The sequence below is a fragment of the Rousettus aegyptiacus genome, unplaced genomic scaffold, assembly GCF_014176215.1.
Source record: "Rousettus aegyptiacus isolate mRouAeg1 unplaced genomic scaffold, mRouAeg1.p scaffold_m13_p_1, whole genome shotgun sequence".
In the NCBI taxonomy this organism is placed as follows: domain Eukaryota; kingdom Metazoa; phylum Chordata; class Mammalia; order Chiroptera; family Pteropodidae; genus Rousettus; species Rousettus aegyptiacus.
Genome location: NW_023416284.1, coordinates 155,288,796 through 155,316,613, shown reverse-complemented (window position 1 = coordinate 155,316,613; position 27,818 = coordinate 155,288,796). Strand labels below are relative to the sequence as shown.

The 27,818-nt window shown below is 32.8% G+C and overlaps 1 protein-coding gene across 11 annotated transcripts in view; it reads right to left on the bottom strand.

Annotated features, from left to right (window-relative positions):
• Positions 1 to 27,818, bottom strand: part of NKAIN2 (sodium/potassium transporting ATPase interacting 2) — an 831,125-nt gene that overhangs the window by 358,314 nt on the left and 444,993 nt on the right. For all 11 annotated transcript variants that reach the window (XR_004951018.1, XR_004951023.1, XR_004951021.1 and 8 more), the window contains one exon: positions 19,647 to 19,727. Coding sequence is in view for 4 of the 11 variants with exons in the window: in XM_036221459.1 (XP_036077352.1) it covers positions 19,647 to 19,727 (81 nt within the window). In the remaining 7 variants the exon portion in view is untranslated. The remainder of the gene's footprint in view (positions 1 to 19,646; positions 19,728 to 27,818) is intronic.

Here is a 27,818-nt window from a genome sequence, read left to right as displayed (position 1 = left end):
TTCGTTTCATAATGTTTCTCCCAATGAGCAGGTGATACTGGAGCTATAATGCTGGACTTCTTGTTGATCTTTTTCAAGAGGATATCTGACATGCATTCTTCTAGTAGAGGTATTTTCTCATTATAATAATCAAGTACAGTACTGATGCTACAATCAGAGAATTAAACTTCTATAGACTTTTTCTAAGCCTACAAGTAATATCCTGCTTTTTTTTTTCCTACACAGAACTGTCGTACCATTATTTTTACTGTATATGGAATCTGTGTCAATTAGGGTCTAAACAGAAACACAGAAAGCACTTTAGAAATTGGAAGGTGAATTGACAACACATATGATTAAAGAATTGAGAAGCTGAACTGAGGATGTTGAGGGAAAACAGAGGCTAGCAGCAGCAGAAAGCTATTCGGAATCCTAGGCTACAGATAGAGAATGGGCTAATGGAGACCCCAACTGGAGACTGTTAGAATCTGGAGCCACCACACATGTGGTCAACAGGATGCAGAGCAGATGTCATAGTTGGGCTCTCTGTCACATGGAAAGAGGAAAAGAAATATCTAGATTCTCATTTCTTTTTGACAGTTTTCCATCAGTCCTAAGAATATCTGTCATTGGCTAAACTTAGAGAGAAGCCAAATGACACAGAATCTGAATGGTCAGCTCCCTTGAGATTTAGAGCAGAGCATTAATGCACCAGGGTCCTATTCCTAGTTCCCATATACTTGATAATAGGAAAGCTGTCAGGGGAGACCAGCATGAATCTAGTCAATGACCAGTGGTCAGCAAAGGGTACAGGCCCATTGATGTAAAATTCCACAAGGCTTGAAAGAGAGGACACAAAGTAGGAAAAAATATATAGAGAGAGGAAGTGAACCTGAGCAATAGAGACAGTGGAATCTAGACCTCCTTCTGAGTCCAGCCTGCACTAGCAAAAATATTTGGTAGATGCTATGTTGTTTGGGCACTGGCCTATTAGAATATGGGGAATTTCCACCTAGCATGGCTAAGATATTGCTTTCCCCGTAGAATCAGTGTCTGCTCCTGCATCCATGCTTACAGCCAGACCAGAGGCCTCAGCCTTCCCCGATACACTCCAGTATTGACTATGGGTGTATGTAGCTCTGTCAGACTGGGTAACACATTCCTTCCCTGAACTTACAATAAATCAGAGTGATCTAGCTGCAGCTGGGTTCATGAAGGGTTTCACACTTGCCAGGTGAGGACTTATATTCCCTCTTACGAAAAAGGGCTTAATTCCCTACAACCTGCACTCCTGGTTAGAGAGGCTCATTGTTTCCTCATCTTTAACTGAATGGAACTTTAAAACCCCACAGATTTTTGACACCACAGTCAAAATTGTAACTGCCTCATGATTTCCAGCCCCACTATCCTAGAGAGGGCCAGTGCTGGTTTTAAGAAGCTTGGTTATGAACTAAAAATTATTGTAAAGGGTCTGACCAGTGTGGCTGGGTGCCCTTTATACTAAGTGTACCTGAAACTGGAGCACAAAGTCACATTGGCACTGATAGTGTCCAAAGGGACAGGAGATTTCACTCAGCTTTTGGGATTTAGATCATATCTATTAGCCAGCACAGTTGACACATGTGGCATGGTTTAAGAAATCCCATTTCTTCTCTCTTGAGATGCTAGAAGGCACTGGAGACCTCAGATATGTAAAAGAGAGGAGGCTAGAGTCTCATGGAAGGAAATCTTAGAGTCCTTTCCTGACTTCAACCTATTTCTGTCTTGTACACGCTCTGTTATTATACTCATCACACATCAGTTCAATTACATTTTGTCACCTGTCTTCTTTGTTAGACTTTAGAAAATATGAGCAAGAGACCTGGGTCTGGCTTGTTCACTGCCATGACCTTTGGGCCCAGAACACATAACTGATGTTCAAATATCTCTATTGAAAAAGAAGAAGAAAAGAAGAAAGGGAGAAAGGAAGGACTGCAATGACAGAATTTTGGTAAATAATAAGATCTGAAGATTTTTGAAATAATGTTTCTAAGTATCCAATATTAAAGACTACAATGCCGTCGAATGCTTACTTGTTTTTGGTCATGCTCTATTTCTTCCATCTAGCAGGCACGATATTAAATTCCTCAATAAAGCAACATTTTGGTGGCTCCATTGGTCAGAAAACTTTATTTGTAATCCAAAACCCATAATAAATACATGGCATAATATAATGTTGTTTACCAAGCATCCATCAGTAGTACTGACAATACCAAAGTTTCTTCACTGAGAATAATTTGGTGTTCAAGAAGTTAATTTGTAGGAAAATATGGTCAAATTTAAACTAGAGATTCATTTTAAAGGCAACAAATCTTTTCTAAATTAGAAGACCTCTAGATTAAAACAAACATGATGACTATAATAGATTTCTATGTCACTTTCCCATAAAGGACTGAAAATCAAAGTAAAACAAATGTGGTTACCAATATTAGAAAAATATATTTTTTTAAATACATGGTTTTTGAAGCATCACATTATTCCGTCTTGTATTTTGGGGAGATTGGGGCTGGATGTGAAGGGGGCATTTAAGTGTGGGGTATACAAAGGCATTGATATAAGAATGTTTATTCCTGTCATATGTTCTCTGATTTAATAAAGAAAGAAAACTTTTAAATTTGAAAATATGGATCAAATTAAATTTGCTTTGGGGAAATATACAGTGTATATATGCAGGGCAAATTCTCAATAGGAGATATCTAATGCATTTTTTAATGTAATAATGTATTTCATATTATCAGGTTCTGTCTGTTTAGCACTCGCCCATTTTGTAAATAAAAATATTTTTCATTATTCAAACTGAAAAATAAACACTAGATCAAAACTATGTTCTTTATTGTAAGTATAATCGATTCAAGTGTACTATAATAATCTAACCAAGCAGCCATTTTCTAAATCTCATTTAATCACACTTGAATAAAAAAAAATCATTTTCTATGTCTTTGCTTGTGTGCATGTGGCTAAATGAAAGTGGATATGGTACATGATTTAGCAGGGTCAGTTTTAGTTGGAGTTGTGATTTTTTAACTTTTTTCCTTTAAGTAGCAGTATATATCCAGTTAGAGGGTTCCAAAATCTCAATTCCTCTGCAGCTTCCTACCCACACACACACATTTCAAATTTCAAAACTGTTCATTGCTCCTCTGACCTTTCCTTCTACCTACAATCAGAATATTCCCTTATGTTCTACATTCATACTTCAGCATAAGCTAAGTACCCTCAGATGTTATATCTCTTGGGTGTCTATATGTGAACCAAGAGCAAAGGCTTAACCTAGAGATTAAGTGTTAAGAAAGCACTAGGTTAGAATTTCTAAGCCATTAGGTTCTTGATGGAAGTCTGGGAGTCATACTCTGTTGATAGAGATGTTTATTCTGACTAGAAATTTATCTGCTTTATTTAGAAAATGTCCTTCTCTTCTTTCTTTCTGAATTCTGTATTCTTTTCACTTCCTGGAGAAGATAATAGTATCAGCCACATCTTATGAACTTATAGTTAGAGCTTTTTAAAAGAGAATATAATTGCTCTGGCTGAATGGGAAACAACTTTTCCAATTTTCATCTGTTCTACCCGAATATTTTTTCTGGTTTAATTCTTTATCTACTGTGTAGAGTCTGTGCTGATTCTTTATGGGTAGTTACAGATACCTAAATGAAGTCAAATCTTTCTAGATGAGGAAGAGCTGATCTCAAAGCACAGCTATATCTTTATAAAGTTTATTAAAATGTTATTATTCATTAATTCATTTAAATAAAAATGTTCATTTATCGATTCATAGAATTAATCATTTTTTTTAATCTGTTTAGGTAACACAAATATAGTGAGTACCTACCGGCACTGTTCTCAGTGCTTAGGATGAGAAAGCAAAGCCCTGTTTTCACAGAAACAACTGATATTACATACAGAAACAAATAAATGTAAAAAGTAATTCCAGACAATGATAAATGCCATGATTACAAGTAAACATGGGTAATAAGAGCGAGAGCTGGAACAGCTATTTTAGACAGAATAGTCTGAGAAGATTTTTTTGGAGAGGTGACACTTAATGGAGACCTATGCGAAGAGAAAATGTTGTGGGGCCGAAGAAGGTCTGAAGAACAAGGCTCTGGGTAGAAGAAATAACACAAAATAAGGAACTGAGACAAAAATGTGCTCAGAGAAATAGCAGAAGGAAGCATGCTGGAAAGGAGTCTGGAAGGTGAAGAGGGGCAGGAAGGAGCTGGGAGCCTGGCAGAAGTTGTTCTAGACAGTGCCTTTGCATGCCATTGTGCTAAATGCTTTCCTACAGAATTATCTTTATTATTATAGTTTTAGAATAAAGTTTCTGTTTTTAAAAGACCTATAGAATAAGCTGCATATGGATATATCACAACGTATTTAACCATTGTCTTACTGCTGGATATTTCAGTCATTACCAGATACTCTTCCCAATATATACAATGCTTTTACACCTTTGCACATAACACTTTGTTCTAACTTCCAATTTTATCTGAAACATAACACTTTAAAGTTGTCTTGATTACAAATACATTTTTTAAAAACGAGCAACACTTAAATCTTGTATGTATGGGATCAGTAGAGAAAATTGATAAATAATCTTATCCACTAGTCAGTTTTCTGAGTCGTATTTCCTTAATTGATTCAAAAGAGCATGATGCTAATATTATAACAGGTAATGGCAAATGGTTGTGTTGGCTCATAGTACTTCTGCTCACCCCAAAACATAGGTATCTATGGGTATCAAAGGTCACAAGTAGCACTTGGCAACCATGGTGATGGCTCAGCACATCCGTATCATTATTATTAGAAAAATCAATGTTAAGTCCTTTCTTGAAGTTCACTCTACTCATATACACTTTCCCTTTTTTTTTCAAAACACTGACTCCTTACCCCTTTATCACTTAAATTGATGATTTTTATCCCTGATTTTACTGAAGCACAGAGAAGTAATTAAAAGAGAATGTTTTAATTGTCTTACTACTAAATCTACCAGTCTGCCTGCATCTATATCCATCAGCTCTGCATTTTCTTCTTGTAATAGATGCCCCATTCCTGTTTTGTTCCTATCGAAGGTCAAACCCTCGATTTCAGCACTGTCTTCTCTCAGCTACTTAAGAAATTTGCTCCTATACCATTAGTTTCTCCCTTTCACTAGATTTTTCCATCAGCATAAAAACATGCTCCAGACTCTGTATTCAACAAACATATAAAAACAATTAAACCTGCCTAGACTGCATTAACCCCTCCTGTTTCTCTTTGGTACAGCAACAGTCCTTAAAAAGCTGAATTTATTCACGGTCTGAATTCTCTCACTTCAGCTCAATTAATAAAGCTTTCTCTATTTCTCCATTAAAATCACTTCCACATTGGGCAATAACTTCCATTTTGCCACATGTGACATTAAGTTTTTAATCTTTGTCTTATCACAATTCACCATCCTTCCATCTTCTTCTTCTTTTTTTTAATCTAACTTGTAGGACACTAGTAGCCTTGCTTTTTTCCTGCTTCACAGTAGCCTTTCCTGGATCCTCTTCTTCCAGACCTATAGGATGTAGAGCTCCAATCCACAGTTCTTAACTGTCTTCATTTTTCTATGTGTCTTCCCTAAGAGGTCTTATTCTTTTGTGTATCTATATTCTATTTACATACTGATGACTCAAATTTATGTTTACTGTTAAAAACCTCTTCTAAATGCAAGACTAACATATCATATTGTTTACTTGACAACATTGCTTGAGAAGTCTAATATGCAGCTCGGATCAAACAGAGCAACTGGTTCTGTATACATACGCCCTGTCCTTTTCCAAATCTGACCCTTGTCTGCCCCCAGCTCGATGAATGGAAACACCTAATTCTCAGGCTAATGGCTCAGGCTACAAGCCTATAAGTCAACCCTGACCATTCTCTTCCTACATGCTGCGTCGAGGACATTAACAAATCCTGTTGCCCTAACCTCATCCGATATCAAGAATATAACTATACATAATCTTAAATGGCCCCTACATACATACTTTTTCTATATCTTTAAACCAACCCAAAAGCATCTATAACTTAATGTAAAGTACCCAAACTGATTGTCCTCTTACTACTTACCCCTGCCTCTCCTATGAAATATTTTCACAATAGTCATGGTTATATTTTATAAAAAGAATTTAGATCATATCATTCTTACTCTCATCAAAGCCTCATCATTATTAGCATAACATCCAAATTCCATGGATTTTCAGAAAACTGAGGAAAATTAGGAGTTATTTTACATTGGTTTAAGTTCATTCTAACTTGAATATTAACCTATAATGTACAGACATTTTTAACAAAAATCTATTATTTAGTTTTTTAGTAAAGTGTATTAATAAAATATAGAAATTAAAAACTGATCAAGGATTAAAATAATTATGAAGACTTCTATATGCCGGTGATTTAAACTTTATTTTGACACATAAAGTGAGGTTATACTCTGAAAACAGAGAAAAATGCAACATAAAGTCACCACATATGGTGATTTTTTAATTCAAGTTAACATATTTTTTTAACATTTCCAAAAATGTGTAAGTATGTTTTGCTAAAGAGAACATTTCAGCTTAAAATAAACTTGAGTTTCTCTCTTATGAGGAAGTTTATCAATTAAGACAAACAAACAAAAAATCATTAAAATTCCCGAGGACAGCAATTCTAGTGAGTTTGAAAAACTGGCTTTCCTCTCCCTGGGAAGGGCATCTTCTCCATCGAGTGGACAGCTTCAGGAAAAATAAACACAGATGGAACAGCCCCTAGAGATGTGAAGGGGTGATAGATGTTACAGACAGACTGCTTGCATGTGTTACTCAAAGTGTTGTCTTCCCATGTTGTTTTTCTCTTAACACATTCTGGGAGAACATAACTTGAAATTTGACCCACACGTGGTCAAATCATGATTTAGATCACAAAATATTCTTTGAGAATATACAATTATGAAGGTATATTTCTTTCTTTAATAATACTTTGTATGACTATTTACATTAATTTGTCATGAGAGTTTTTTGTTGTGCCAATAAATTTATCATTGAAACCTTTCCAGTGTCTCCTTTTTTCTGAGTAGGTAATTATTTTATTCCCCTCTGCCCCGCCCCCTTTACAAATCTTGTTATGTCTTCAGATTGTGTAATTCCACAGTTGTCAGGGAAAATACTAGGGTTCGTGTCTCATTTGCATTTTAGCTTGAACTGTTTGATGTTTTCCAAATGGGATTATGTCACTTGTGCCCCTGCAGAGAGATTTTGATCTTATGAAATACTCAAGAGAATGGAATAATTCTGAAAATAAAAAGCTTATCACTAGGAAAGTGGTCTAAACCTAAAAAATGTTATAACCCTTAGAAATCACATTTATATTGTGTTTTTTTTCAATTTTCTAAAAGAAACTCATAAAGGTGCTACAGTTTACATTCTTAATAAACAATGAAATTAGTCACAGACCGAGGGCCAAACTTTGCAGAGTTAGAAGAATGGAGTGAAATACTCCTTTGACATTATTTCATAAGCAATTAATACTTTATGGTTTTTGCACTGTACATTCACATCCATTCTATTTATTAGATAATATTCTGCTACCTTTATTTCAGAACGGTGCTTCTGGCTTTATACTTCTGAGGGAAAAAAAAGGAAAAACTATCTAGCAGTACTAATTATTTGGCTATTTGGCGATCTTAAACTTAGCTATCTTTTTTTTTTCTTTCTTCATTTCACTAAGAAGGAAACAGGAAGCAAAAAGACAAGAAGAATTAAACTCATTATGCCGCACACTATGATGCCACAGTTAACATACTATATAAATGCGTTAAAAAGTAAGTAATGGGAGGTCTGGGTATACAAAATGCTTAATGGATTAATTTTAGTGCTCATAAAATCAGAGTGCAAAAGCTTGAGTTCATCCATTTTGCAGGCTGCCTGATGAATCTAGTGTATCGAATGTACCCCCAGGAGAGTCACAGCCCTTCCGAGTGTCTAGCTAGCTACAGATCTCTTCAGGAGCAATTGCAAAGTGTGCCAAATTGTGTGATATTAGTTCCCCTCTCGGGACTAATTGAGAGCACCAAACTCATTCTCGCTTGTGATTCAAATAAAAGATTTGAGGACCTGTCACTAGAGATTTTTCTGTCAGAGTGGAAAAGGGCCAAAGAGTCCCACTGGTGTCAAGGCAGCTACTTTGCTACAAAATACCTAGTTTTTACACTATGAAAAAGATGACAATTCTTGAAATATCTCCTAATTACTTCAGTTTTATATATTATTCTACCTGTGAGTGTGAAACCCCGGAGTCCTGCAATTACCGTTAGACTCATTCCTCTAGCAGGCTGCACGTGCTAATGAAGAAAAAAAAAAAAAACTCATTATAATTCTCTAAATGGCTGTTTATTAATGAGTCATCCTTTTCTCTTTACCCTTCTATGCTGCTTTTCTGATTGCATCAGGCCGTATACACATTTTGCTTTATAAAATGTCAAAAATAAATCTTTAAAGACAAAGAGGGGAAGTAACAACGTAAGCGCAATGTTGGAATGTAAAACATCTTAAGTATTTCAAAATTTCTCCATAGAATTCTCAATCAGGAAAGAGATTTAAATACTCTCATTTTTTTTTTGTTTTGCTTTATATCTAATAACAGTATTTACTGAACATTGCTCCCTTGTTACCTATAGTACACTGAACTACTAATCCAAAGTGCAACTGTATTTTCAATGTAAATTTTAACTACAGGCCAGAATAGAATAGGCTTGTTACCATATGAAAGGCATGGAAAATAGTCGCTTATTTGCTCTTCCTGGATAAATAATGCTGGATGCTAGAAGCAGAAAAAAATTGATTTACTTCTCTATTCGAAATCCCTTGAGTTGTATTTTTGTATAATTTCCCACAGTTCATCAAAGCATCAATTGTCCCTAAGTGAATCTGCAGACACAGAAATTGACATTTTGCCCTCCAAAGCTAATTTGGTAACTGCCAATCTCAATTTAGTTTCCAAATGAATTCCGGGGGTCATGTTAGGATGATGGTTTACAGGGAAGGGGGTGATTTTGATAAGGTTATCACAGGCTGAGAACACACTAGAGGCTGGGGTGGTCCATGGTGAATTAGACATCATTTCAAGTAAATTCTGCAACTACTTCAGGATTAAGGATCCACTTAATATGAAATCATTTTACAGACTAAATATTCCAAGATTAAAAAAAAAAAAGTAGTAGTTTTCAATTAAAAAAAAAAAATCAAAGATTCCTAAGTTTAAAGCTATGGGATTCTTAATCCAAACATATTCTTATATTTTCACATAGCTCTGTAAATAATAAATCTATAAAAGGATAGCTTTTTAAATTTTTGTCATAAAATTTTCTGTTCTAGAATGATCTCTATAAGCTGGGCTTTGGATACAAATGAAGATGGCAATTGCTTAGACCACATTTGTATTTGTTTTCTTTTATTTCAAGCAGGGTATTATCATGGAGCATTAATCTCTGCGCTTTTACTTTTATACTTTTGCAAACTTTTCCTAGTGAGTCAATGACATCCTCACTACCTCAAAAGAATTTCCATTGTTTGGGTAGGAAGTCAAAAAGAAAGAAATGGTTAGTGCTTTTTTTTTTTTTTTTTTTTTTGACTTCCTAAAGAGACTCTCAAAGCCCACATCAGAAATAATAGCTTTGAAACCAAAGCTTTTAATTTATAAGCAAAATAAAGGGACACACAAAAGAGAAAATTTAAATAAGAAAAACTACACAGTATATTTCTTAACAACAGATTAGAAAGAGAACAGATAAGGTCATGAAGCCCATTCCTAGAGAGAATGGAGTAAGAGTTGGAATAGTGGAACAGACTGTACCTTTGAATGATTAGCAGATCCTGGACACTGTAGAGAGCAACTGAGCCAGCATTCTGAGGCTGTCACATTGAACTTCACCAACAGCATGGAGACTCAGGGGAACCAAGTCAACACCTGGCAAGTATTCTTCCATTCTAGGAAGATGTCCAAGTTGCCTGTTCTCATTGCACTCTGGGAGGACCTTTTAATAACATTTTACATACATGATGTCTATGAATTACTAGCAGAAATAATAACTCTTGCTCATGACACAAGTCTTTGCTAGAACTCATGGGGACTCTTCTATGTAGAAAGTCTTTACCCAAGACACTTTTAAGCCCACAAAAAATAAAGTTTTTGACACCCGCAGGGCATTTGGAGGGAATCAGCAAGAGAGGAAAGACATCAAAGTAAGAAAGACAAATCAAAGCAGTTAATTTACTAGATACATAGAAACTGTATATGCCATCTAGTTCTTGGGGAAAGAGAATGCAACTCAGTCATGAGAGGCAACGGCTGGATTGTGAAATGGTTTACATTGTTTTAACCACATGAGTTAAAAAAAAAAAAAAAGACAAAATCTAAGTGAAAATTCTCAGGTATAGCTGTAGTTCTCAATAAGAGTTGCACAGGGCATATGATAGCTTTGTTATCTGGGTATAGAGGTCCTCAGCTTCTAGAAATTTAACTTTAATAAAAAAATATGCAAATAAGGTAAAGTTAGAAGTATGACCATTCTTGGTCTAGTTAGCGCCACTATAGAGAAAAGTATGGGGAGATTTCTGGAAAGGATTTTACCATACAAAAAAATAATACATATGACTTGGGTATTAAAAGATGAACTTAAGCATAAGTTCTCCCCAGAGTTCTGAGTAATCTATTTTGTTGCTTCACTTAGCACTTTAGTTAGAGTCAGTATTAAATAATACATCAGATAATAAATTTGCATATGCACAAGTATCAAGATCTACACTGGAATTCTTGCATCAAAGGACAGCCAGAAATCAAAGAACTTTCCTTGGGTCCCACTTAAAGGTTTCAGGTAATATAATCCTTACAAGTCAAAGTATGTTTAATGGACAAATAAAAATGTCATCTTGTAAGAGTTGGTTAGGGGTGAAATTACTCAGGCCTCACTCCAAAGAAATTGGAATCTGTAATTTAAAAAAAAATCCAGGTGATTCTTATGATTGTTAACCTTGAAAAACACTGATTTTGGTGGCCAGGTGCTCAGATTATTTTCCTTCTGCTTGCTACTATCACAGAGCACTGGGCCAGCCCTGAGAGATGCTGATTCCATTATCCTGCAATGGTGAACCAGAAGAGTTTGCCTCCAGCGGCTTTATTAGGGGAGCTAGGCAGTTACTGAAGTCCATTCTATTATGACTTAATTTTATTCCAATGAACATTGTTCATATATCTGGCATTGCCTTTGGTCACAGGGATGAAATAAAACACAATACCTACATAGAAGATAGGACAGTTAAGTAAAGAAATAATTAAAATATACTGATAAAAGTAACTTGTTGAATTTGTTTTATATATCAAACAGGCTTATATATAAACATCTAAAATGCTCTTAATTGATTCTATAATTCCTCACTGTTATGTGGGAGCTTAGGGGCAGACATTCTCCTGAACAATGATGATAATATATGGTCTTTTAGAAAGTTCAAGTTTAGTAGGAGGTATGAAAATGTAAGTAAATATAATACAGTGTGGAAAATAATAGACAATTATTTGTAAAGTTATAAGGAGATATTTATCATTTCTTGTTATTCTTATTTATATTACATTTTAAATCAGTAATGTATAGGCCATTTGATACTCATACCTATATCAAATAAGTAATTTATACTGGCCTTATAAGTTGAGATAGATGGCATTCCCACTTTATTCTTTGAAAAAAAATATGTAAAATCAGTATTACAACATTCTTAAATGTTTTTAAGAATTCACTAGTAAAGTTAGGTGGACAAAAAGTTTTGGACTTTTCTTCTGTCAGTTTTGATAAATAATTCAATTCCTTTAATGGATAAAAGAGCGTTCAGGTTTTTAATTTATTTCAAGCTGTATTTTCCAAGGAATTTGTCCATTTCATCCTGGTTTTCAAACATATAGTCTTAACCTTGTTCATCACATACTGTCTGGCTATGTAATCTGTAGGATCCTTTGTGATATTAACAGAATGTGTTTTTACTTTTTTTTTCCCCTTGATCTATCTTGATAGCATTTTAAAAATTAACATTTTAAAAGAAATAATTTGATTTGATTTTTTTTTCTGCTGTATGTTCATTAAGTTCTGCAATTATCTTCATTATTTCAGTCCTACTTCTGGAGGCTTCATTTGCTATTTCTTTACTAGCTTATGGATATGGAAATTTAGATCATTTATTTTTCAGCATTTCTTCTCTTTTAATATCTTTATACAAAGTCATGTATTTTACTCTAACACCTCTTTAGATTCATGCCCTAAGATTTTATCAGTTCAAAATATTTTTTAATCTCCATTCCAATTTATTAACTTCATATTGGTCAGAGAATACTTGATGAATAATTGCAAATCATTCTATATTTTGAGCATTTTATGTTTAGAATCATTTTATAGTTAAATGTTCTATATGCCTTTGAAATAATATGTATTTTTTATTGTCTGGTGTAGGGTTCTATATATGTCAGTTAGGTTAAGTTTGTTAACTATATTATATAGACATTCTATATCCTTTTTGAATTTTTATCTGATTGATGTATTCAGAGAGGAATGTTAAAAATCTCTCACTGTGATTTTGGATATGACTATTTCTCCTTTTAATTTTATCCATTTTTACTTTATATATTTTGAAGCTATAATATTTTATTCAGATAATGCTGACTTCAATATCCTCATATGGATAGACCTTTTTATCATTATGATATACCCTGTTTATCTTTAGTAATTCTGCTTGCTTTAAACACTACCTTGTCTGATATTAATCCTTGTATTTTAGGTATATATCTTATATACAATATATATTTGGGTGTTGTATATTTATCTAGACAGACAATCTTAGTCTTTTAACTAGAGTATTTAGTTTATTTAGATTTAATGTAATTATTGATATATTCTGGATTATAGCATCCATTTTTGTATTTTTTTTTTTGTTGATCTATTTTTTCTTAGTTTTTCTCCTGTCTTAGCTTTGCTTGGATTATTCAAATATTTCTATTACATAATTTTTTATGTATAGCTGGTTTTTAGTAGATATGGTTTCTTTTTATCATTACACAAGAAAACATTAATTCTTTAAATATATAATCTAATATAAATTTTATCTTTACCATTTCCCTGATGCTATAAACTTAGAACACTAACTCCTTTCTGTCTAGGTTGACACTTTGAGAACACTTTAAAGGTGCCATTCAATTGTCTTCGAGATTCATTGTTTCCATTACAAGGTCAATTGTCAGTCTTTTTATTGTTTCTTTAAAGGCAAGGTGTCTTTTATCTTTGATGGCTTTTAAGATTTTCTCTTTGATTTTGATTTTCAAAAGTGCTACCAGTTTTATACCTGAATGTGGTTTTCTTGGTATTTATTCCACTTGAGATCTGAAAGACATCTTGAATCTGTAGGTTGATACATGTAATTGGTTTTGAAAGATTCTCTGTTATTATCACTTTAGTTAGATATTGCTTCTGTCCAATTCTATCTCTCTTCTCCTAGGAATTCAATTATTTGTATATTGAACCTTTAACAGAGACTTATATATTTCTGACAATCTCTTTTATATTTTTATCCTTTTTTTTTGTTGTTGTTGTTAACTCCTCTGCTTCAGTTTGGATATTTTCTATTGACTTGTCCTCTAGCTCACCAATCTTCTTATCTAATCTTTAAAATCTACTACCAAACATACCTAATAAGTTTTTACTTTTAAATATATTTTTCAGTTCTGGAATTTCCACTCGATTCATTATATAGATCCTAACTTTCTAAGGGTAAATTCCTCATCTTTCAATATATTATCTCCAGTTTTCCCATTATTTTCTTCAACATATTGTTTTTTAAAGCCTTTATCAGCTACTTACAATATCTGAATCATGTGTTGGTCTGTCTCAATCATCTATTTTTTCTTCACTTTTAGTAATAAGGTTCACTCTTTAGCATGAGTAGGAATTTTTAATCGCCTAATGTCGTGCATAAAAATAAATTGTAAAAGACTAGCAGAATGCTATATTTCTCTTGAGAAGGTTTTCTTTTTCCTCAACTAGACAGAAAAAGCAATGATTGACCAACTTATTTCAAGTAAGAACTGTGCTGAGTTGAGCCTGGATTTTAGATCTGGTAATATTTATTGTGCATCTCCTTTGCCCCTAGCTCAATCTCCAGGTTTCTCAACTCTTAAGTCTAGTTTATTCTGTAGAGCTTCTCTCCTACCTACAGTCTCCACTTTGTAAGACTGCCAAACCTTTTTACACTGCTTTTTAGTCTTTCCATTTATATTTTTAGCCATATACAGAATTTACCAAATATTCTAAAAAGAAAATTATCCACGTGCTTGAGACTCTCTCCCTCAAAGCTATGCTAATTTATACATATCCCAGAAATAGCCTTCTATGGGTTCAAAGCCTGGATTATTAGCCTCCTGCCCCAACCCGAATCAGTAAATGCCCACAGGATGTAGTCTCCTCGAGTGGTTAGCTCATCTCCTTAGGGTATTTACCTTTCCAGAGTATTATTACTTCAGCAGATCTGTACTGTTTTGATGTGTTGATGTCTTACATTTATGATATGCGCAAACACTATATTTAAAAAAACATTGATTTATTGCTTCACCTTATGGTCAATCTATAATGATTTCTGTATTCCCATGACTCTTTTTCCTCTTTTATTAATTCTTCAAACTAAAGTTTGCCTTTTTTTTTATTTTCTGAGTAAAAAGTGAGTTACAAAAGTTGGATTCTTTGGAGATGACAAATTCTCTTAGACATGTTGAATTTAAGGTGACAATAGAATTGACATGACAGAGCAGAAAGTTGGAAATGTGGGACTTCAACTTAGCAACAAGGTCAGGACTAAAGCTATAAATAAAGTAAACATAGGTGTAGAGATGGTAGTTTAAATTATGACAGTAGATGGCATTTTCAAGTAAGAAAATGTAGATGGAGAAGTAGAAAGTTTCAATGACCCTATTCCCCACTTTAGGGGCATTAAAAGAAAGTAGGAAAATTAAGCAAAGAAAAAAATTGAAGAAGTAAAAAAATAAGCACTTTAATTCAATCCACTATTAAAGAAAACAAGAGAAGATAGGCAGTGACTGATGAAATTATAATAGGTTGGTTAATTTCTATTTGGAGGAAAATTACATATTTAATTCTTAATAACACATAGAACATTTTATTCTATACCCTAAAGCAACATCAACTTTGATGGTTGGGAAATGAAAATTTTCTAATTAGTTTAGTAACAGTTAATTGAAATTTTCCTAGACTATATATATTTTACAGTAAGAAAAGCAAAAAAAAAAGAGAAACAAATAATAAATTATCCTCTCGATATTTGTTTAATTTAGTCTTAAATCAATTATCAGAAAAATTCTTTGTTCATTAGTAATTGCATAAATATTTTTATTTCTTAAAGAACAACACTAATTCAAATTTTAAAAAATGATAATAGCTTTCTCTCCATACCAAATACCAAATATCAAATATCTCTTTAAATAAATAATTTTGTAAATAGAAGGAATAAAACTGGGATTGTTTCAATGGTACATTATTCCACACAGCACTCACATCTGGTTTTAAGGATCTGTACACTACTGCCTACAGTGTATGACAGGTTTTATCTTTTTTCCTGTCTCTTATGTTTGCAAGTACAATTCTATTCCCCAAAGATTAAATATGCCACATTCTTATATTTATTATATATCAAGTTTTTAAAATAAAAATTTATATCTAGATCTCAGAAGCAACTATCAAAATTATTCAAATATGTCAGTTTTCTAGAAGTTGTTATTAAATGTGTTCATCCTGAAATATATATATCACTAGGTATAAGTAATTGCTTTAGGCTATGTTTAAATAGGTAAGTTTCTGATAATATAATAAAGGCTGACAGTTATGTGCCTACATCCCTAGTCTCAAAGTGTTAAAGAAAAAAAGTTAGGTTGTTTTAAGTATAAAATGATCCCTTGGTTACCCTTTCATGCTCTCTAAGGCTTTTGTTTTACGTCTGAATATAGGTGCATCATTCACTAATGGTGTCTTATAAATTAAAAAAGTATAAACTGAGATCTCAAACAGTCATATAAAGAAAATGTTATAATTTCAGCATGAGTAATATACAATTACATGACATCCAACAGAATACAGGCTTTTACAGATAACCAGAAGACCATTAAATCTTTTCTTGTATATTACTAATAAAAATTTTGTTTCATAAACTTCATTTTCCCAGGTGATGAACCTAATAGGTGAATTATCACATTATATATCTTTTCTTTCTAACTGTTATGCATTTTGAAGTTAAAAATTACTACAGAACAAACAGCAGATCTCCTCTCTTCAGAATAACTCAATTCAGTTGATAGCTAGGATTAGTTTCTATTTCTTTCTATTTGATATGTGAGCAAGAAAATCATAACTGCCCAGAATAACACAACAAAATGATAAGACTATTTATATGAGTAGTTCTCAAAACTATAAATCCAATAGTCCAGGACACTAAATATTCAAAGGCAATTGCTTACAAAGTTAGCAAACACTTTGGGTTACAAACTGATCGTCATCTCTGTTTCCTTAACTGGACATCTATTAAAATATCAACCCAAGTTGTAACATACTGTATGCTGCTTTAGGATAAATAGATACAAAATTGATATCTAAACAATTAATGTAAATAACTTGGAAATAATTATTATAGAATGTATTTTTATTTGTCACTTTCATCTATTGCTATCATTGTTTTATACTATGTTCCTATCATTTTAATTTAACTGAGACAAAACATTTTAAAGCAGTTTCTCTAGTGGTATAGTTTTATTTTTTTCTTAAATCTTATGAGGACAATAAATATATTCATTGATCTTTTAATAATGTTAGATTTAGACAGATTTTTCAATGAAGAAAATATATTAACTATACCACTATGGGTACAAAAAAACTGAAGGTCAAACAGGTCAGACCTGTGTATCATATTATTGTAATTAAGCCATTTTATTACTGAATGTACACACTGGTTTGGTTAATGACTCTAATCTCTGTTTTGCTCATTAGTACATGGCAGTTGGTTTAGTAGAAAAAGCAGAAAAGACACTGTAGAAAATGACCACAACATTCTAAACTCTTAACAGTTTGCCTTCATATTTTTATCACTTTTTGCGAATAGTCATTATGATGGAATCTCAATTTATGAAATATTTAATGGAAATAAATAGGCTTCTTTTACATAAATAAGACCATAGAATTTCTTCCCCTATTCAATTTCCCATATTTCTCCCTCAGCCTCAAACAAATTGACCCATTCATATGGCCAAACCATTTTATTTTTATTTTTTGGTGGGTTGAGAAAAAAAATGGTTTATATTCTGTAATCTAAGTATTATCAGCAGTTTCAGGAGTCCCATTCTTGAGTTTTCATATATCTGTACATTTTTCAATCACCATTGCTTCCTTCTGTCATTGTATTACCTGAAGAATGTGAGGCAGTTGCAGAAGCTAAAGAATTAAATGGTATAAATACTCCTTTCTCAAACTCCATAGAAAAGGGAGGAAAAAGCTGGTACAGATAACTATATAACTTTGACCTTTATGGTTTTCTTTTAGATTATTTGTTAAAAAATATTAAATTTTCATGTGCTCTGCACAGCCTAGCACTGGTTTATAAGATGAAAGGGAATATTAACTGTTTCATTACTAAGGGATAGTCACTACCTGTATGTGTGCATTAAAAGAATTCTTAGTCATTTGGGTTGCAACTGTATTAAACTGTAATGTTTTAGGATGTGTCCTTGCTGTGATTTCAATGCCCATGTCCAAGGTCATGAGATCACAAGCTTTGTTTTGTGCCTGCAGTTAACATGTAGAGCAGCGAACACAATTACAGAACATTTGTGCAGCCAGTTTGGCTCAGATCTCATTCATTCTTCCTCTCTCTCTCTCTCTCTCTCTCTCTCTCTCTCTCTCTCTCTCTCTCTCTCTCTCTCTCTCTCTCTCTCTCTCTCTCTCTCTCTCTCTCTACCTCTCTTCCCCCGCCCCCGTGTCTCATATTAAACAAACTCTAATCTGTTGCTAGATTACTCAGACAATACGCCTGAAGAAATTTTACTCAGATAATATGCCTGAAGAAATGCCTTCCAATTTTTAAAGTAGTTATTTAAAATTGAGAATATTATTAAAAGTTATTCTTGTGAAGAATTTCTTTGAATTAAGTGTATTATAAGGCAGTGGGGATAAATAAATTGGGTAAGGAAAGTATGTGTTGCTTTTCTGGCATGAAGGGAATGTCAGTTTTAAGTAGCAGTCTTGTCTGTGTCCTTCCTACAGACAGCTGAACAATTCCTTTTCATTGGTCACAGCACCTTAGAAGGTACTGCCTGCTGCCAAAAGTGTGGAGGACAATGAGCTACAAGAATCACAAAAATGCCTTTACCAGGTCAGATTTTGCAGAAGGCCACAGCGAGGACTTCTCCCAAATCTGATCATAAAATCACAGGTTCCAGAAGCCTTGATTATGCCTTATACCATAATATCACCTTCTTAATTTATCCTTCATTGTTCACCATAGAACAAAATGAATCAAGGTTATTTATACTTAATATAATAAATAAACATTCTTGCAAATGTGAAACTCCTATATGCTAGATTATAAACAAGTATTGCTACTACTCCCATCCCTCACCCCCTAAAATATAGAGCCTTGAAAACATAATTTCTGGTGACTTTGTAGCTCTCTCTCTTTTTTTTTTTTTTTTTTTTTTTGCCTTTTAATGCAAGTTATCATCCCTAGGTTTTTAAAAATGTCAACATCTTTGCAGTCTTTCTCGTCTAATAAGGGTTAGGTAAAAGAACATTTTACAATCTGTCTTAAAGTTACTGTGAAGTATAAGTTTGCAAATCTCTCAAGTATCCCAATCTATTTCTTTGAATAGATTATCTCATTTGACTTATTTGCTGTTAATTGCATTCCAATGGAAGAAGGAAGCTGGTTTTAAAAATCTAAAAGCTACATTATTTCAATAGTAAAGGCATTCGGGGTAGAAATAAAATAGCACCACACAAACTCAGACAGAAACATATACACACTCAAAAGAGGACAGCGCAAAATAGAAAAACCTAATGAAAAAGCACAGATTTTTGTCTTTCCTAGACTATTTTAGAGTAAAATGTTTATCTTATTCAATTATATAATAAATTATATCCTTCTTGTACAATTTTTCTCAACTAAAACCCATTAATTGTTTGAATTATTGCACTGCTATTTGAGCCCAATCAGGGAAAATCTTTAATAGAGCAATAAGCAAATTCAGTGATTTAAAAATCTTCAAGATTTTATCTTGAAAAAATTCCTATTCTGCTTAGAAATCTCTCATCAGTCAATGTTTTAAAAGTCTATAGCATGGTCACTGTGATAATGAATATTTCACACTAGTTTTTGCTTAAAAACATGAAAACTTTGACACACTAGAACATATTATTTTTTAATGGTAGAAATGCAGATATATAGAGAGGACACCTTTTGAGAGGAGTAGGGTGAGACTCTGCCTTACTTAGGAAGAGGCTTATTAACACACCACTGATAACTCAGGCAAATCAGATAGCAAATTACCTTTGAGAGGTCCCCAGCCTCCAAATAGAAGCAGATAACAAACACATTCCACGTAACCCAGAGGACTAGCCAGACAGCATACTGTAGAAAAGCAAGAGAGAAATAACACATAATTAATTTTGGATCAACTAAGATTTAAATAGAACTTGAACTTTTGAACATAACTAATCTTAAGCTTAGTGTGAAATATCAGATATTGCTTCTTTTTATGGAAAAGAATGAGATGTACATTTATGTCTTGATTTTTTTCTCACTATTATGTACTCTACTAGCATATAGCTCAAATATGTTTAAGGGTAATTTTTAAGTTTTTAGACAAAAGAAATTTCTGTTTTAAGGAGGAATGATCATGGTTTCTAAATATCTTTAAAAAACTGAATGCATACATCTATCTATCTATCTATCTATCTATCTATCTATCTATCTATATCTCACATACAGCCAATCAAAAAAAGAATGTATTCTTTTAGCAAAATCAACCCATATATGATAACATATAACCTTTCTGCAAGTTACTTAGAGCCAGCTTCAAATTAGTGCTCATGCATCTATCCCATAAGCTCAGCTTTCTCTCTTTGGTCTCCCCCCACCCCCTCTTCATCTTCTCATTGTGTCCTCTAACAGAGGATAAATTTTTCTTACCAGGACATAGTTCTGATCTCTCAGTCAACTAAAATTTATTAAGCACATAGAAGGCAACATGCTAGAAAGACACTGAGGATACAAAGACCAATGATAAATTCTCTTCTGAATTCAAGTGAAGAGAGGTAGATTTAAAAAAAAAAATTAAAAAGAGATGATTATTATACAAAAATCATTATAAAATAGTCTGAACCCAAGCAAGAAATATGGGAGAAGTATATAACTTGTCTGAGAAAAAGTGGTCCTGCAAAGCTTAACAGAGGAGATGAAACACTTTCCATAAGAGGTGAATCAAGCTAAATTACGCCTGTTACCAAATAGAAGAGTGGGAACTGGAAGGGGTATGATGGGAGGGTGCTGTGAACAAAGAAACACCAGATGAGAATTTTTAAACATGAAAAAAGAGGATATCAAGTAATTACTCTGCCCAATAAACATCAATTGCTCTCATTCTTTATATGATGAGTTCCAGAATTTTTATTTTATTTTAATTTTTATTTCAAGGACTTTGAAATAAAATGCTCTTGCACCATGTTAGTTTTTTCGGTCTCATGTTTCAGTCCATCACTCAAGTCCCTCCATGTGTGCAAATTCCATACACACTTGATTACTTGCTGTTCCATGTAAGTGGAAAGCTACTTCCCAACTTTTTGTGTTATTCCTGTAATAATATTTTTCTTACCTATTAATAATCTATTTTTCTTCAAAGGTCAATTTAAATATCACCTCCTCAGTGATATCCAATTGCAAATGTCTTAGCACTGATTAGTTCTCCAGTAAACTCCAGTAAAATATCTTGCTTGCCCTAATTTCATTCCTAATGTCTTATATCTATTTGCATAAGACCCTTGAGAAGGCACTGTTTAAAAAATTATGTTTGTGTCTCTAAATTGTTGACTTAGTATTTTACACAAAATAGGTACTAAGATAACAATTTGTAAATCAATGAATGAATAAGGAGTGATATGGAGAAAATCTTAGTATTTTCAGATGCAGAATCTCTTCTCCCTTCTTAGGTCTGGTATTGGTGAGCATACTATGATCATTTCATGTAGCGTGAGGACTGAGAGCCCTATATGATGAATTGATGTAATAAATGATGACAGCTGTTTTCCAGGTAATGGGTTCATCTAATTGCTGAATAGGTGCAATGCTTGGTGATGCAAAAGAAAAGGCCAACTAAATGGTTCAAGACAAAAAAAGGGGAGTTTGAGAGGCTGTTTGACTTAAGGGCTGGGGACTAGTAATAGGGTAAGGAAGCTGAGCAGGCTGCATCAAAGATCTCCATTGTAAGACATAATGAGATATCTAAGTTTGCTCAGTACTGTTAAGTATAAAGTCATCTCACAAAATGTTTTTTAAAGCTAAAATCTAGACTTTTTTTGACTGCTTTGCAGATCTGGATTTTACTCTTAGAAGCATAGTGAAATGCTGGGTCCTACTTTAAGAGTAACAAAGCGAGAACAAATACAAAGTGCCTAGTGGTTCCAGCAGCTTGGTTTAATTGACTTAGAAAGAATGAAAGAATGAATATCCGAACAAAGCATTTGATCACATCCTTTGTTCATGCTAACATGCTTTCCCCACCTTACTTACATTGGAGAGCTAAATAAGCACTATTTACTAAAAGTCCAAAAACACGATAAGTAAAATGTCTGGTAAGAGCTGATGAAACACACTTTATTACATTGACTAAATATTCCTGAAAATTTATTATTGGTAGGCATGCTTCCTAATGGCGCAAAAAAATGTCAGTGCTGCAGCTTTTCTATTTCACAACTGAAACTATATTTTAAGCTCATAAAATGCCAAAAAATGTTATCTGCATCTATGTGGCAAACATGGTATAATCACTACTTCAATATTATATATTAAATATATGAGAATCTGGAAACTTCATCCAAATTCATTCAGATATCACAGTTACTTATATTCATGTGTAAATATAAATTATACTTAGTTAAAAAAAATAAGCTGAAAGTTTTGTCTCAGTCATCAAAATTGATATTTTTATGGAAGGTTCACAGTAAGGGAATGGTCACATGCAATTAAATAGCATACAGAGATAAAGGACTTGAGACCTAAAGTTTGGCTTAATTAGGATCTCTGTAGATATACTCAAGACATGGTCTTACTACACTTCAGTTTACTCAAATGTAAAATAGTCTTAGCAATAGTAGTAAACTGACATGATTTATAGGAGGATAGAATGATAGAAAAGTAATCAATATTTGAGTTCTCACTGTGGGTTGCCATTTGATTATGCCAATTATGGTACATCATAACCTCTCCTTATGTAAATAATACAGCAATACTCTCCAAACTTTTATCTCCTTAGGATATTAAAAAATATACTTTCTACATAAACTTATGTAAAACATTCTTCCACTAATTGAACTTGGTCTAGGCTTATTTCTTTTGTTTCCCTAATGCAACATATTCTTCCCTAGAATAAGTTTTCTTTTGTGATACAATAATGCCAATACTAACAGATCACATTTTATAAAACAAACCTTTCTTCATTTGGTTTAATTAAACAATAATTTATTATATCTGACTTATCATGCTACATAATTATAAACTATTTTCTATATCATATTCTATGAGTTGCTCTTTTACAGTATTTATTAGTAATAACTTCATTCTCTTTTTATCCCTTTTCTTTCAGAGTCATCCAGGTGAATAACTTTATTTTATGGTATGCTTCATTACAAACCAGTTAGCTCATCTACACTCTACTTCATTAAAGATCTGTGAGAATTATCACAACTTTAGTGGGGTGGCAATTTTAATAAACACAAACACTCAGTGCTACAGAGGGTAATCTTGTATTTGCATCCTTATCCTAAAGCAGGGCTTAACCTAATTGAACTGTATCTCATTAATTTCCTCTTATTTGACTTTCTTATACTTTCTTTCTTCATTCTCCTCTTTTCTTTTTATTATTCTTTTTTTTATACTTACCTTTCTCATGTTAGTAGCTGGCATTTATTAAAATCAAATCACTAACTGGATTTTACCTAGTTGCCTAAATATTGAAGATTTGCATTCCCTTCTAATTTGACCTATGAATGATTTTTGTCAATAAACCCTATTTTTAGACTATTCAAAAAATTACTCATTATCATTATTTAAGAGTGTAAGGATATGCACTAACTCCCTAGTTTCAATGGCTAGTTGATGTGATGTAACTGACAATTGCTCAGCTTGAATGAAATTGAAAATGATGTCCTGCCTAGGAGAGATAACCTAACAGGATAACAAAGTATCACATTTGCCAGATAGCACCTAACTATGGTTTCTGCTATAAAACAATTTTTTCTTTGGCCTCATCTTTTCCTACCAAAACAATCTTATATTTTATGTTTCAGGTAATAATTATGAGATTATCCATAATGATAGACAAATCCCATTGTATGATAAAATTCATTCTTTAAGAGTTATTTCTACAAGGCTAAGTGGACTATTTGAGAGGCTGATTTAACTTGAGTCTTCAGCTAAATGGTTAACATTATCATTAACATTAAATAAAATCATCATGGTTTCCCTGTTGTTATTTGTGACTCTAATGATGAAATCCAATTAGCTGTGTAAGATAAAAATTAGTTAAGGCTGTCAGTCATGATAGGCTAAAATATTGGCCAGATCTAGAGTCACAATGATATTAAATGTCATGGTTACATAACAACTAGAGAGGTAGAGCCTTAGACTAAAAGGCTGATAAACATTTTATTGGAAAATAATGAGTCACACCTTAATAACACTGCCAGTGCTTTTCCATTGCTTTCTCTTACAATAAAGCTGACAAAAATTAAAGTCCATATATTTTTTAAATTAAAAGTATATCTAACACACAAAACACATGAATCTTAGCATCCTTTTTTAAAGTTTTTATGTACATAAATACACAGACACGACTTTTTTTTATTTGAATTGAAATCAATTAACAAATGAATTTGGGAGAAACTCAAATTTATATGGCATTGTATTACCAAAATAATTTCTTCTAGAAAAAAAATCTGGAAAAAGAAGGCTATCCTTTAAGAAAAATGCATTTTCCTATCTTTCTCACTAATTCATAATGATTCTAAAATCAATTTCAGGAAAAAACAGAGTTGCCCTTAGAACAGTGTGTGTGTGTGTGTGTGTGTGTGTGTGTGTGTGTGTTAAAAACAACTCCCTTAAGCAACACTTTAGAACTATTAACAACCAGGTGTTTTAACATTAATGATGAACGTGTTTTAATAGATATAAATGTATACCCATAAAACAAATATTCCTGGTTAAAGTGATTGGACCACATTCATCTTTTGCTGAAAGTTAATTATATTTTAGCTTAATTTTCTCAGCTTCAACAGCAGTATCATTTAATCAGTTTAGGTAGTCTCATTGCTTTCTCAACCATTCTATGATTAAAAAAAAAAAGGAAAGTAGCCCAAATAAAGCAGCTTATTTCCTAATTCTTGACCATTTTATGACCAGTGACAGTCGGCCTTAAGATTTAAATCCTGTCTCTTAATTCATAAATCCTGTTACGTATACTTCATGCTACAAAAACTTGGCCCTTAAGAGAAATACTTACATAAAAATACACTATTACAACTTCTAATTTGACCAGTGATAATCTGATTAGGTAATCAGCCAGAATCTGATAGAAATTTGATTCTAATCATAACTCATGCTACAGATCATAGATGAAAGTAGATTTCTACCTTCTCATTTTTACCAGTGCTGTTATCAAATTCTCAATTTTCCTTGTGATTTTATATTTACTTAGATATTGTAAAGATCGCCTAATAGTTAGTTCACTTTAAAATCAGTTTCATTGTTTTCTCCCAATAACAGTAATATCTAATAGAAAATATTTAAAATTTTTAACATCAGAAAAGGGAAACTGGGAAAATACCATTCTTAAATATAGTCACCAGTATTATTTTAGTGTATATGTTTTCGTTCTTTTTTTATGAACATATGTATCAATCATATGTGTTTAAATTAAATAGAAATCTTGCTCATATTTTACCTGATCTTTTTACTTGATCAAAAAATCTTGAATATTCTGCAACATGTATGTCAATTCAGTGATGCACTATGAGTTATTCAACCAATGCTCTATCATTTAACTTTCTTGTGCTTTTTTTATTGTTGTGTTTGGAACAATTCCAAGATATGTGGATTATGCTTTAGAATGCTTGGTTTAGTTTGACATATTAAATCATACCTGAAAATAGTATGCTTAAACAAATTATTTCTAAGACAGACTATAAATGTTAGACTATTCAACGGGATTGATTTTAATGAACATATAAACATAGCTATTAAATTTTATGCAACTCTACATAAAAACAGCATCCCCAAAGGTATTTTTTCCTCTTGAAGCTAAAAGTAGAAAACAATTCCCTTTGATTGAAAAAACAATGATACTCATTCATCATGAAGACGCCTGTATATGACTAATTTCTTTTTTTAATAATATTTTTTAAATTTTTCAATTACAGTTGGCATACAACATTACTTTCAGGTGTACAACATAGTGATTAGACATTTATATAACTTATGAAGTGATCATCATAGTTATTACGATATTATTGACTATACTCCTTATACATCCCCATGACTATTTTGTAACTACTAATTAGTATTTCTTAATGTCTTCCCTTTTTTCACCCTGCTAAACGCCCTCCCAACTGGCAACCATCAAAATGTTCTCTGTTTCTGAGTTTGTTTCTCTCTCTCTCTCTCTCTTTTTTTTTTTTTTTTCATTTTGTTCTTCAGGTTCCACATGTAAGCAAAATTATATGGCATTTGTCTTTCTCTGACTTACCCCATTCAGCATAATACTCTCTAGGTATACCCATGCTTCAGATGGCAAGATTTTATTCTTTTTAAAGTCTAAGCAATAGTCCATTGCATATATGTGCCACCTCTTTATCCTTTCATCCATTGATGAATACCCCAGTTGTCTACATATCTTGGCTATTGTAAACAATGCTGGAATGAACATATTGATTCATATGTCCCTTTGAAGTAGGGTTTTGTGTTTCTTAGGATATCCAGAAGTGGGATTACTGGATCCTTTTTTGTTTCTTATTATAGCCTTAGTTTTAAAGTCTATTTTGTCTGGTATAAGTATTGCCACCCTAGCATTTTTTTTTTTTTCATTTACACATAAAGTGTGAAAAAAATGAAATATTTTTGCATTTCATTACTTTTAGTCTGTGTGTGTGTCGTTCAATCTCAATCTAAAGTGAGTCTCTTATAGGTATCATATGTAAAGGTCTTATTTTCTTTATTCATTCAGCCATCCTATGTCTTTTGATTAGAGCATGGTTAATCCATTTACATTTAAAGTAATTATTGATAAAAATGTAGTTATTGCCATTAAATTATTTGTATTTTTGATCTTTTTTTCTCTTCTTAAAGAAGTCCCTTTAATATTTCTTGTAATACTAGTTTGGTGGTGATGAACTCCTTTAGTTTTTTTTTTTTTTTCTGGTCTGGGAACCTTTTCATCTGTCCTTTGATTCTAAATAATTGCTTTGCTAGGTAGAGTAATCTTGGTTGTAGGTCTTGTTCTTTATCACTTTGAATATTTTATACCAGTCCCTCCTGACCTGCAAAGTTCCTATTGATAAATCAGCTTATGGGCTTTCATTGCAGATAACTGTTTCTGCTCTTAAGATTCTCTCTTTGTGTTTAACTTTTGTCATTTTAATTATGATGTGTTTTGGTGTGGGCTTCTTTGGGTTCATCTTGTTTGGGACTCTGAACTTATTAGGATTGTACATCTATTTTCTTTGCCAGATTAGGAAAGTTTTCAGTCATTTTTTCTTTCAAATAGATTTTAAATTCCCTGCTCTCTCTCTTCTCCTTCTGGTATTCCTATGATGAGGATGTTGGTATGCTTGATGTTGTCCCAGAGGCCCCTTAAACTAATCTGATTATTTTGGATTCTTTTTTCTTGTTGATACTCTGATTGGGTGTTTTCTGCTACCTTACCTTCTAAATTGCTGATTTGAGCTTTTGCCTCATCTAATCTACTGTTCATTCCCTTTAATGTGTTTTTCATTTCGGTTATTGTATTCTTCATTTCTGACTGGTACCTTTTTATGTTTTCTATGTTCTTTTTTATGCTTCCTATTTCTCTGTCAAAGTTCTCACTGAGATCATCTATTCTTCCCCTAAGTTCATCGAGCATCCTTATAACCAGTGTTTTGGACTCTGTATCCAGTAGATTGTTTGGCTCCATTTTCTTTAGTTCTTTTTCTGGAGCTTTGTTCTTTTCTTTGAGACATGTTTCTTCTTCTCCCCATTTTGGCTGCCTCCCTGCATTTGTTTCTATGTATTAGGTAGGGCTGCTATTATCTCTCGGTATTAGTAGAGTGGTCTTATGTAGTAGGTACCTTGTATGGCTCAGTGCGTAGTCTCCACGGTCATTGGAACTGGGTGTTCCAGATGTGTCCCTTGTATGGGTTGTATGTGCCCTCCTGTTGTAGTTTAGCATAGGTTGCTGCTTATAAGTGAAGGGGA